The 13,917-nt window shown below is 35.2% G+C and overlaps 1 protein-coding gene across 1 annotated transcript in view; it reads right to left on the reverse strand.

Annotated features, from left to right (window-relative positions):
* Positions 1–11,672, reverse strand: part of SI (sucrase-isomaltase) — a 95,395-nt gene extending 83,723 nt beyond the window's left edge. The window contains exons 1-7 of the mRNA XM_044667712.1: positions 11,558–11,672; positions 8,083–8,186; positions 4,986–5,103; positions 4,784–4,893; positions 3,014–3,165; positions 2,573–2,744; positions 1,012–1,111 (exon numbers count right to left, since the gene is read on the reverse strand). Coding sequence (XP_044523647.1) covers positions 1,012–1,111; positions 2,573–2,744; positions 3,014–3,165; positions 4,784–4,893; positions 4,986–5,103; positions 8,083–8,186; positions 11,558–11,672 — 871 coding nt within the window. The remainder of the gene's footprint in view (positions 1–1,011; positions 1,112–2,572; positions 2,745–3,013; positions 3,166–4,783; positions 4,894–4,985; positions 5,104–8,082; positions 8,187–11,557) is intronic.
* Between the last annotated feature and the right edge of the window lie 2,245 nt (positions 11,673–13,917).

Raw genomic sequence — 13,917 nt, forward strand, 5'->3', positions numbered from 1 at the left:
TAAGCAATGATGAACTGGAGGATTTCAATATGAATTTGAAAGACCTACAAGAACTGATGCAGAGTGAAATGAGCAGAACCAAATGAATATTGTACACAGAAAGTCAAACATTATGGAATTATCAAACATAATGGATTTTACTACTCATAGCAATACAATAATATGGGATATTCCTGAAGGACTTATGAGAAAGAATACTATCTACATTGAGAGAAAGAACTATGAGAGTAAAAATGCAAAAGAAAAACTCAAGTCATGAGTTATCATAAGTGATGTTATCACTTATCACTTTTTTATATGGATATATGATCTGGGCTTTCAGTTCTTTGGTAAAAATGAATAAAATATGAAAATAGGTATCAAGTGATAACATTTGTATGACCCAGTGGAATTGCTTATCAACTTTGGGAGGGGGGGAGGAAGAGAATAAGGAAAGAAAATGAGTCATGTAAACATGGAAAAATATTTTTAAAAAAGTAAATTTTAATTAATTTAAACATATATATATATATATGAAGCTATGACTTATTTATTTCTATTTGTCAGTTCTATCATATTACTTTTAATCACCCCAAGTTTCTCTTTTAAACAATGGTCTATCATTTCAGTATCCATTTTTTCCAGATATTGTATGGTTGGAAATCAAGGCATTCTAGTGTCCAAAACATGTATTAAGGAACACTCAAAGATGAGTTACTTGGGGATGAAGAGTAAGTCACACAAATTACAAATAATATTTATCAGAAGAGGAATGATATAAAGTAGGGTCACATTTCAAGAATGAGGCAAACATGATGAGGCTATCAAGTTCTATTAATATCTTAAACAAGGCTAAGAAGACTCAAGGAAAGTCTGACTACATGCTGACTAGATCCTCTATATTACTAAAAATGTGCAGTCAGCATGAGCAGGCCTAATAAAAAAGTTTCACTATTTATTGCTAAAAGGAGCAATTCCTTTGATAAAATTAGAGATCTTTGTAGGTGCTGTGTTTAGAAAGAGGATCCTTACCCATTGCATTGCTGTTCATTAGGAAAACTCCAAAAGACAGTCCCGTATTATCTTCAATGCATGTGAAGAATGTATGATGGCCATATAAGTTATGGTTGTTCTATAAAAAAAAGTAAAATATTTATTCATGAAATGTTAGAATTCTCTGATTTTTTTCAAAGTGTATATGCTGAAGAAATATTTAAAAACTTTATCTTTCAGTTTTCATTGTAAGATCCCACAAGGCTTACAGTATTCTGTGGATTATTCCCAAATGCATTATGATATAGGCTCAATTCCAATAGAGCTGTCAGCAGCCAGTTATGACGTTGGGAACAAGTTGGAAAGAAAGCACCATTCAAACTGCCAGATTTCCTATGGTAGACTACTGAACCTATTAAGGGAGAGTATAGCAAGGACTCTGATGATTAGTTCAAGAGTAGGAATGTGAATGTCCAACGTACAAAGCTTCCCTACTCAAGGGCTTCCAGCCTCAATGTACTTTTTAATTCCTTTCACCCATCCCTTTGCAACTGGAGTATGTGGTACTTTGCTCCCTAGAGTTCAGATTCAAATTATTCTGGAAAGTTTTATTTGCGTGATGTGATATTTAAGGGTATAATGATTAAACTTCTTATTTCATTAGCATGGGGAACTCCCAGGTGATGAGGTTCCTTTTGCTTCTGCAAGTTAACAGTGTTGTGTAATTAGGATGTTGTACCCTAAAGACTCCATCTCCCAGAATTCTTTTTCTCATCCCAAATTTCCTTTATCTTTCATCCCTATTTTACATCCTCACATTTTGTAAATAAGTTGTATGTAACTCCACCCTTTTGCTCTCTTCTCCCTCGTTTGTGACTGGGAAAGCTGGCTTTATTCGGGCTTTTGTCTTTTTATTTCCTTTTACTTCAAGTGACTATTAGTAAATCTTATAAAATATAATACTTGGAGTTATTGTATATTAATTTTTAAGCTTACGTGGTCTTTGCAATTTATAATCTTAGAGGTCTAACTTGAACACTTACCCAAAAAAATGACACAATTATCTTCATGGGACCCAGATAAGTCACATAAACAAAATCACACAGCTAATGTGTGTGTGTCAGACACAGATTTTGAATTCTTGTCTTCCTGAATTCAACAAGTTTCCTAACCACTAAACAACACAATTTTTAGTACAGCTTTTTTGATGACAAAATGCCCATTTAATCACCAGTGTATACACTAACATTCTCTAGTTCTGTAGGATCTGTTCATGCTCGATGGCTCTGTGATATATCATCTACCTTGACAGCACAATCAGTTCAAGGCTGGCTACTATTACTCTGAAGCATCCAACTTCAATGGAATTCATAATCATGGCAAACATGCTGTCTCTTGAGGCTAAGGATCATCCTCTGGAGATTTCATAGCAAGCGTGCTCGTCGTATCTAAATGATGGTGCCAGAGACTATTGGCTATTAAGGAATTTCCTTGGGTATTTACAACAGCAGATAACACTCAGAAACTCATAGATGTCTCATCTTTTCTCACATTCTCTTTCTTGGCTATGTAAAAGAAGACATGGAAAATGATTTCTTACGTCACCAGGCAGTTCATCCCGAGTAAAGATGGGCCAGTTTTTCCAGTATGTATCATGACGGAACCGTTTGTGTATGTGCTCCCCAATACCATAGAAATAGTTACTCGGCAGTTTGGTGGAGATTTGTAAGTACTGATCTGAGTAGACCAGAGGTCCAACGCTTGTGTCAAACCTGAAAAAATAACAGAGAGAGCATCAGGCTTGGAGATAGGAAGTCTTGGGTTCAAATGTGGCCTCATACAATGGCTAGTTATGTGACCCTGGACCAGACACTTAACCTACTACCCAGCCTTTACCACTCTTCTGCCTTGGAACCAATACTTAGTATTTATTCTAAAACAGAAGATAAGGGTTTAATGAAAAATTTAAAAAAAAAAATAAAGAGTTAAGGAGGCCAGAATCCTGTAGGGAAGCAAAAAAACATTAAAAGAAGTCACTTACAAAACTCGGTTGTTGCTTTTCCGAATCACTTTAATGGAAAATGGACTATCAGACACTTCTATGTTATATTTTGCATCAGAAGCTTCTGATCCAGTAAATTCTTGTACGTACTGGTGAGGAACTTCATATCGTTTCTTGCTTGCATCAGTAATCTGAAAAGATTAAGGATTTTAAGAGTAAATTGAGATTGTTTGATATTAAATCAATTGGGACTCCACTAAAATGCTCTCTCTTGAGCTATGAACTACAGCCTACCAGTATCCAATCAATAATGGTCTATATGTGGTATGTATCTAAGAGAATAAAAATCGACAATGCCTCCAATTTCAACTTTCTGAAGTGATTTATGAATATATATTTAGGCATATTCAGAGTTGGTGTGAAATGAGTAGGATAACTAGAATTACAAAGTTAAAGGGGTTTAATCCCATTTTTCAACCTTTCTCACAATTAAGTCTCTTCATTTATCCGTACCCAAGATTCCTCATCTATAAATGATACAGGTAGCAATAACATAATAGGGCATAATAGGGTAATTTTCAAGGTCACATGTGTAAATATAGAGCTCTGTAGTAAATTGTAGTCATTATTAGAAGGAGGAGGAGGAACAGCAGCAGCAGCAGCAGGAGCAGTGATAGCAGGTCTCGCAACCAATATATTGTCATAGCCTGGACTTGAACCTCAATTTTTTGGACTCTGAGTTCAATTCTCTTTCATCGGCTATTGTACCATTTGGCTGCTTTTATTATTTTAAACTTACTTATTTCCCATTTAATTTTAACTATTACACCACCAATTCATTCATTACATGATAATAGCAAATTATATAAGATTTGAAATGTTATTCTCTCATTAAGAAACACAAGATTGTAACTGTATAGCTACATCCTTTTTCCAAATGAGGCAAGCATACCTGTGAAGGCTGCGTTACTTATACTCTCACAGCTAGTAGATGTTAATAAATGACAGAGATGGGGCAGTTAGATAGCTCAGTGGACAGAGAACTAGGCTTGAAGATGACAAGTCCTGGGTTCAAATCTAATCTCTGATACTTCCTAACTGTGTGACTCTGGGCAAGACACTTAACCACAGTTGGTCAGTTCTTACGATTCTTCTGCCTTGGGAATGATGCTTAATATAAATTCTAAGATGGAAGGTAAGGGTTTTAAAAAAATAAATGATACAGGCAGGATTCAAACCCATGTCTTGCCAGCTCTAAGTCCAGCAAACTCTTCATTACTCCAAAGATAAGTTGCATCTCACAGTTGAAAGAATGCTCAAATGTCAATTGAAATGTCATTCCAAAAGAATTTTTTATCATTTAAATAGATTTCATCATTAAATGATATGTAAATAATGTTATATTGATTTCATTTCTTTTTAAGAATTATAATTCAAAATGCTGACTTTTCAACTACTGTTATTTGGCAACAGTCAATAACTTCTTCTTAAACTTGCAACTGACTTTTTTAGCATTCATGGATTACTCAAACATAACAAAGTGATCTTGCTTTCTAATAAACAAGTTGTTGTTGCTTTTTTAATAAACAAGTGTCATGATCTAGGTATGATCCTCAGAACTTGGGAATTAAAGGAAGCATCAAAAATAAATCTCCCCTTTCAAGGATATTTTATTCCACTAGAAATTATTTTAAATTCCCCACTTTGGAATAAGCTTCATCTTTCAAAAGGAAAAGCAATTCTTTGTTGAGTATAATTTATCTATTATTTTCCTTAAAAAATTTGATTCCAAGACTTTGAAAACCAAACCTTGAACCGAAATCGACTGGCTGTCTGACTTTGCGTGGTGAGCAAGACATTGTCAATGTCATTTCCAAATATAGTAGGTGAAGATATCCTGCTTAATTTAACTTCCATTCCTTAAAAAAGACAGAGGGAAGGAAAGTGAGTTTCTATGTTAAATTATCCATTTTATGAATAGATTGAAGGTTGGAGAATAAATTAATCTTACCAGCACTAGTTTTTTCTCTACTGTTAACTCTGTAGCCATGATTGTCCGCATAGAAGCACCAAGGGTAGGTAGTACTATTCCATGGACTCCAACAGCAGCCACGCTGAGCACATATTTCCTGTTCAAGGTCAAACAAACATCATTAGTGGTGGTTGGTTATTCCCATTTCTAAGTTTAATGTCCAACTCCTTCCCTAATCCTCTTCTCCCCTAAATAACCTTCGAATTCATCTCATCAATTTTTTTCTGATACAGGTAAATACTGGAATTCCTGAATCAGACTCTTTATTATATAGCAATCGCCATTATGAGATTCTCATGCAAGGAATTACAAGGATTTTGGAATAATGCTTCCTTCCCTCTGGATGCTTCAAATTTAATCCACTTCCATATTTTCACGTGAGGATATGTTGCCAAAGTTATGATATATGACATTCCTGATGAGTAATTTAAATTATTAAATGTCAAATATTATATGTCTGGTGAGATTGAACATGTTTTCAGTGTTAAATTTAGAAGGAATTCTATAATAAGTCTATAATGTCTTTTCTTTACCCATTAGATATGGGAGTGGGAGAGTGGAGCAGATGTAAATAGTAATATTATAGAATAGCAGCACTGGTGTGGGAGAAAGTCTCTTACAAGGTAATTACCTTTGTCTCACTTAGGCTATATTGTTATATGACTTCCTTTCTGAATATGATTAGCTTTCAAGTAGAGTTGCATAACTTTAATTACTTAGCTCAGAAGACGATTTACCAAATTACCTTCTTCCTTTCTCCCTCCTTTAATTTTTAAATGTAAAGATCAAAACTGTATTTAACTGCATAAGCCTTTTTAAACTTCCATAATTATTTTTCAGGTCATGGATCAGCTTCAAGGGGGAAGGCTCATGCCTCTACAATTTATCTTATGATTTATTTTGAACTATTAGCTCAAAAGCTATTAGATGGTTCTTTAACCTGTGTCACAAGCACCTGACCTTCAATTTAAATTCTACTATCTTATCAGTGAAAATCCCTTATTTATAAGGGGGATTACTTTTATCTAGCAAGAGTGGTAAGCTATGGAATGATGCAATTACAAAGAAATGAAGCTGATGCTCCTTAATGATATGGACAAATACATAGCAGGTATATCAAAGGGAAATTGCAAGAAGGAAAATCAATGAATTTGAAGGTTCCCTAACACCATTTGAAATGATAGGGAAAAGATTAGAATGATCACCTATTGAGATTTCTAAGTCTCTTAGTGGTGACAGTGAGAAACAGAAAGGATGTACAGACATCTTGACTTGGTTTAAAAGAAACTCCCACTGCCTATAACCAATCCCTACTTTTCACATATCCTTTTTTATTATTATTAGAGGCCAATGATATCTCTTGAATGAACAAAACACTTCTATCTTTTTGAAGGGGAGCTCTTTCAAGACTCTGGTATGAAAAATGTAAAAAATATTTCAAAAAAGGCATTAAGGGTATTTCCATGTATACCAGGTTGAATGAAAAAAAAAAACAAAAACCATGATGTCCCTCCTGATTAAAGAAATGCAAATCAAAACAACTCTGAGGTACCACCTTACACCTAGCAGACTGGCCAGTATGACAGTAAAGGAAACTAATAAATGTTGCAGGGATTGTGACAAAATTGGGACACTAATGCATTGCTGTTGGAGTTGCAAATTTATCCAACCATTTTGGAGGGAGGGCAATTTGGAATTATGCGCAAAGAGCTTTAAAAGGCTGCATGCCCTTTGATCCATCCATGCCACTGCTGGGCTTGTACCCCAAAGAGATAATAAGGGAAAAGACTTGTACAAATATATTTACAGCCTCACTCTTTGTGGTGGCAAAAAATTGGAAAATATTGGGGGGGGGTCCCTCTATTGGAGAATAGCTGAACAAATTATGGTATCTGATGGGGATGGAATACCATTGTGCTGAAAGGAATGATGAAATGGAGGATTTCTATGTGAACTGGAATGACCTCCAGGAATTGATGCAGAGAGAAAGGAGCAGAACCAGGAAAACAGAGACTGATACATTATGACACAATCAAATGCAATAGACTTTTCTACTAGCAGTGATGCAATGATCCCCTGAGGAACTTATGAGAAAGAAGCTATCTACATCCAGAGAAAGAACTGTGGGAGTAGAAACACAGAAGAAAAAGATAGGATTGATCACATAGTTCAATAGGAATATGATAAGGGTTTTGATGTTAAAAGATCACTCTGTTGCAAATATGAATAACAAGGAAATAGGTTTTGAACAATGATACATGGATAATTCAGTGGAACTGCTTGTCAGATCCCGGAGGGTGGAAGAAAGGGTGTGGGGTGGGTGGGGAGAGATCATGAATCATGCAAACATGGAAAAATATTCTAAATAAATAAATAAATTATAAAAGAAATGAGAAAAAAAAAGGAAGAAAAAATGATGGCTGAGTGTTATCTTTAAATCATAGAATCAGAATTCAGTGCTGGAAAAATACCCTGGAAGTCAGGTACTTCGATCCCTTCATTTTATAAGTGGGAAAAGTAAGGCTCAACAAGTAAAGTGACTGGCCTAAAGTTACAGAGTGAGTGGAAGAATCAATATTTGAACTCAAGTCTTCTGATATTAATTTAATTCAATAGTCTTTCCACTATCCCCCAAGGGAAAAAAAGTCACAATGAAAACTCATTTTACTCTATGCAAGGACTTTATCCATCCAACTAAGGGAGAAGACTATCTGAAATTAAAAAGATAACAAGTTATCATGGTTGGCCAAAATATGAGCTTCTTTCTACCAGTTTTATATTATTGATAGAATGATAGTTAAAAAAAAGTTTCAGCAGTGCATCAAATGCAGTCTAATTTATATTCAGATCCCATAAAAGGTGGAATTGGGCAGATTTTTTATGTCCATCTATCAATTTTCATTCATTAACTGAACCAACATGTATAAACTACTTATAATAGGCAAGGTACTATCCTAGGACTTAGGGTGTATAGAGATAATATATTCCAATAAGGAGTATATAGCTTCAGGAGAGTGTAATTATAACATGCTAGAATGAAGAAATGAGATTGAAAAGATGAAAATAATTTTCAAACCTCTGTTGCAAATTGATCTGGTATGCAGTTTATTCTCCCGTCTACATTGGCAGTCACATCACTTGGGCAGTTTCCTGGAGTAGGTACACTTCCTGAAACAATTTCTACAATAAAGCAGATGACATGTTATTCTCATATTTCATATATCATGCTGATGTCTGTTTTCAAGTTATCTAATATAAGGCTTATGAATACAAATAACTGTTTAGATGATAAAATACAAATTAAGATATTCACTACAGCTGAGGCTGGTTTTATTAAGAGGAAGTAATACAAAATAGTGGATATCTCTATCGCACTTTGAGGTTCACCATGTATGATCTCCTTTGGGTCTAATGACAGTCATTTGAGGTAAGGCAACTACATAGGGTGTCCCCAAAAGTTTGGTGCAGTTTTAAGCTTTTAAAGATTTTGAAGCTTAATACTGTACTAAATCTTTGAGGACATTCTGTATTATGGCCTCATTTTCCATATGAGAATAGTGGAGCTCAGACAGTTAGTGATCTTCCTGAAGTCTCACAGCTAAGGAAGTACCAGATATGAGAAATGAACCTATTTTTTTGTTTGTTTGTTTGTTTTTCCCAAGTCCAGGTCTTTGCCCAATGAGACTCTCATGATACATGTGTTGCCCTCAACAGCTTAGTTATGATGTCTTCTCCTGTAGTCCCTCACATGGTCTTGAGGTGAAAAGAAATATGGAAATAGAAATGTTCTTCCTCATAGTCCTCATCAATCTTGACCATATCTTATCCCATCTTGCAGTGTAGGAGAAGGGAGAATGGAAAACATAAGGAAAGGAAAAAATGAGAGGAGAAAAAAAGTGACATTTTTATAGCACTTACTAAATATCATTGTACTTTTTGTAAATTACGTACTTTTGAAATATTGCATTATTTTGATCTTCACAACTCTAACTGTTGGTGCTATTATTATCGTTTACAGCTAAGGAAATGTTCAAGTGACTTTCAAACGGTCACACAGCTAGTAAGTCTTAAGTAACATGTATTAGTCTAGGAGTAACTTATAAATACACTAGACAGTACTATTACTAATCAGTATATATATACTATCCATCTATACAGTTTTACATGTAAATGAATGAGGAAACTGGTTCAATGGGCAGATCCAAAGAGGATGAATTATTATCTTGACTTAAAATGGAAGGAGCTATCTCTCCTAGAATATCTCAATTATCTCTGCTTTGTTCTCTGCTGCTGAAAAAATTTTATCAATGATTTACATAATAGGGTAACTGAAGGGACTATTGAATTTGGAGATGATATAAAACTAGGAGAGATAATAGATAGGAAAAAAAAATTCTTGATAGAATAGAGCCCAATTTCTACTCGAAGTATTTCCTATACAATGGAAATAAATCAAAGGACTTTATCAAAAATAGCAACAACAAATAGTAAGTCCAAAAGGATCTCTACAATCACTACTTAGTGGAGATGGTGATAGATTTCAGATAAAAAATATTTGGTGTTTTATTAGAGTGTAAACTCAATATGAATCAACAGGCTGATGAAGATTTGGGGAGGCATGTATGGATAGACCTGTAATTTCACTATTTTAGAGGACTTCCTCTATTAAAAACCTTTTGCACTGATGCAAATGGACAACTTGCCTATCATTTATAAGCTGAGTTTCCTCATTCCCTCAAAGTTAATCTCTCATTGATTTGGCCAGTAACACATCAAGTATTGCCAAAGGCCAATTTACAATCATTTCTCCCTAACTTCTAGGCTAGCACTCATGCCTTTATAATACCGTGTTTCAAAATATTTAGTAGGTTCAGATGTTTACAGAAGGAAGAGAGCAAGATGGTGAAATGCCTTGAGATTGTGGTCACTGAGGACTCACTGAAGGACTAGCCATGTGGAGCCTGAGGAAGAAGAAACTTGTTTTGGAAGTGGGAGGAATGGAGATGATAATATTAGTCCTCTTTTCATATTTCACCATGCTCCCAAAGATTGGCCTGTCTCTTTCCTGTAGATCTTTAGCCCACATACTATTGTTTCTCACAACCTCTTTGGTAAAATTTCTACTGATTCCATAGAGGATTGGGGTGGAGAGTAGAACTCCCTTGTGTCTTTGCCTCCCATTGACATGGCTCAAAATCTCAAGCCACACACCTCCTGTGGGATAACCCTGTTGCTCAGACATCAGCAAAAATAGGTTCCAGATGAGACTCGTAATGGTCAATTTATCTGCCTAATTTATAGCTGAGGAAATTGAAGGAAGTTTAATGACTGCTCAAGATCAGAGGTAGGAATCAAATCATGTCCTCACGCTCTAGAGCCAGCAGACTTTCTAGAGATGATGATACATAGATCCTCTTCTTTGAATAGTATCTGAAAATCTTCTCCCTTGGACTCTGAATTAGAGGTGCCCTTCTATGAATATTCTCAAATGAAGCAAAATAGCAAAATAATAGGTTTTGTCATGAAGTTCACATCTTTATCCCTTCATGCTTTTTTGTCACCTATAAATATCTATATCTACTTGTGTGTGCATGTCAAATAAATGTACATTGAACTAAGGATATAGTCTCTGTGTGTGTGTACACTTTTAGTCTGATTTAAAAGTCTTTGCGTGCCTTGGTAATTTCACAGATACCCCTATTCAAAGTATAAACTGGGTGTGTGGGGGGGGTGCAGCTGAGTGGCTCTGTGCATGGAAAACCAGGCCTAGAGAAGGGAGGTCCTGAGTTCAAATCTGACCTCAGACACTTCCAAGCTGTGTGACCCTGGCAAGTCACTCCCATTGCCTAGCCCTTACCGCTCTTCTGCCTTGGAGCCAATACACATTATTGACATCTAAGATGGAAGGTAAGGGGTTAAAAAACAAAAACAAAATATGAACTGTAAGTTTCAGCATCTTAATAGCCACATTCTTGGTTCTTCTGGTGTTAGGGTGAGTGGTGAATGTCTTTGTTTAGAAACATCTCAGTTCAAGTGTGAGTGTATGTGTGAGGGTGTATGTGCTGGACTGCACTTAACTAGACACAAGATATCCTCGTGTGGATGTCTCTAGGGGCATTTACTTTTAATTTGGACTACAGGGACACGTCTATTCTTGGCTGTTGTACATGATGAGAGCACAAGGCCAGATGACTAATAATTGCTTGAAATTATTGTATCTGGCAATTGGTCTACAAGGATGAACAGTTTTTCTCTAGAATTTCCACATCGCTACCTTAGATTTCAGGTATGACTATGTGTGTGTGCTTTTAACACAGACTATGAGTGTTCACACATATCTGTATACTCCCACCTCACACTTAAGTGTCAGTGTATGTGTCTGTTTGTATGTTCATGACCATGAACTGTAGATATTCCAAATGGTTCCTCAGGTGGCAGTATTAATGTATGAGTCTGTGTGTGTGTGTGTGTGTGTGTGTGTGTGTCTGTGTGTCTGTGTGTACATCCATCCAACAAAGAGCTCCTCTCTGTTTCAGGGTCTTTGTCCTTACCTCTGACTGCTGGTGTTTTCGTTGCTAATGTCGCAACGAGGGCCACAGCAATTATAGATACGATTGTAAAAAGAACGATCAGAGAGATTTCTAAACCGCTGAATTTCCTGGCCATCTAAAAGAAAAGAAAAGAGGAGTTTTATACGTTGTTGCTCATAACAAAAGTGAAATTGTCTGGAAAAGAGAGAGAATGGTCTTTTTGTCCTTGTATCCCGGCACCAACCCTGCCTCATGACGTACATGTGTACACGTGTGTATATATCAAATAGACATTGATTGGAATGCAATCGATTACCATTCTCGTTATATACTGACTTAAGAAGTTGATTTTTGATTGGTATTGCTTAAAGTACACTACAGTTACATAGAGGTCTCTTTTATGCAAACGATACAGTAATGATGACGATACTAGCTAAGATGCAGGAGCAATTTTAATATTTCCTATATGATCTCATTTTGTCAATTCGGTGTACTATTTGCTATATATACTAGTAGACATGGAGATTAAAAAGTAAAATTAGACTCAGTTCTCAACTCATTACTCTCAACTCAATTTCATTACTCATTTTAAACCCCGATATCTGTTTCACCATGAAATCTTATTTGTTTCCCTTTTCTTTTCTTTTCTTTTCCTTTCTTTTCTTTTCTTTTTTTTTCTTTTCTTTATAGACTCTCTGAGATATGTCCCCTTTCCTCTAGTCACAGACCATATTCAGTCTCATCAGCTTTTACCTGGACTACATCAGTAGCTTCTAACTGGTTTCCTTCTGTCAAGTTTCTCCATCTTTAATAGAGCTGTCGAAAGGATTCTCCTAAATTGCAGGTCATGCTATGACACTCTCCTACTCAATAAAATCCATCAGCTCCCTATCATCCTTAGGATCAAATAAAAACCTCTTTGTTTAGCATTTAAGTCCTTCATATATGGTTTCCCTTCAATATTTCCAATCTTCATAAACAGATCTAGTCATATTTGCCAACCTGAAGCTTTTGTACACAGTTTTCTGTCTCGTATTTCCTTGCCTTTCCACTACCTAATCATTGTGCCTGGAAATCTTTCTCTTCTTTCCTCAGCTTTTTTCCTCTTAAAATACTCAATTTCCTTCAAGACTAAACTCAAATGACATTTTCTACTTTAAGTCTTTGCGAGTTTCCACAGAACTAGTGCCATTTTCTCTAAGATTATCATACAAACACACACTTGCATACATATATACATATAAATTCATATAAATTTTCCTATTGGAAGATAAGTTCCTTGAGGACAGGGTTGTTTATTTTTTTGTTGTTTTTTTGTTGTTGTTATTGTTGTTTTGCTTTTCCTTTCTACCCTCAATGACCAAGGGAATAAGGGGGAAAGGGATAAATATTTATATAATGCCAATTTTAAGTGGTTTACAATTATTAACTCATTTGATTCTAATAACCCTATAAGGTAGGTGCTGTAATTGTCCCCACTGAGGAAATGAAGGCAAATAGAGTCTAAATGACTTCTTCAAATCCCATAAGCAGGAAGTGTTTAAAGTTGAATTTGAACTCATCTTCCTGACTCCAGACCCAGCACTCTATCTACTCTACTACTCAACTGCTGCTATAGTTAGGTGACTGGCTAGAAATTGAATTAATCTGATAAAATTGATTGATAGCAAACTTATAATGACCCTTAACCATCAATGATCTCCTTTCTAAATGTTTATAAATGATTAATTCATTAACATTATCAGCAATTTTTTCCAGAAGTCAACATTATATGCATTAGTCTAAAAATTAATCTTGTTCCCATTTGGGAAAATTGGAAAACAATACTCATCTTTGGCCTAACCTCTGTCTTGCCCTTGTTGATTTTCAGAAGTCTCTGAGAGAAATTCAGGAATTACTTCTGTAAATCCTTTCATTCCAAAGAATGTTTAGAGCAAAAATCAGAATGGATACCAAATCAGAAGAAATAAAAAATGAGAACAAATGAATTAAAATAGCAGGGAATCCAACCTTACTTTTTAAATAAGATTGAAATTTTAAAAATGGAAATAATAAAAGAACAGACACAAATACAGACTATTATGATTTCGTAAGGAGTTTTAGCCAGTATAAGTAACTTTAACTACTGTAAATGAAGAGACTAAAAGAAATTAATACTAATGCTGTCAGTAAACATTTGATATCCTGGGCAAGAAGAGAGATATGGCAACCAAGGGCAACATCAGGAAAGAATTTAAAATCATTTGTAAACTCACATGAGGAAGGAAAGAGAATATTCTGAGCAATATCAAGTCATAAAACAATGAAAGCAGAAGAAGAAATAATATATGCATTTATAGAAAACCTAGCAACAGAACTAACAAACTTATCTAGAAGATTTT

Source organism: Gracilinanus agilis, chromosome 3, assembly GCF_016433145.1.
Source record: "Gracilinanus agilis isolate LMUSP501 chromosome 3, AgileGrace, whole genome shotgun sequence".
Classification (NCBI taxonomy): domain Eukaryota; kingdom Metazoa; phylum Chordata; class Mammalia; order Didelphimorphia; family Didelphidae; genus Gracilinanus; species Gracilinanus agilis.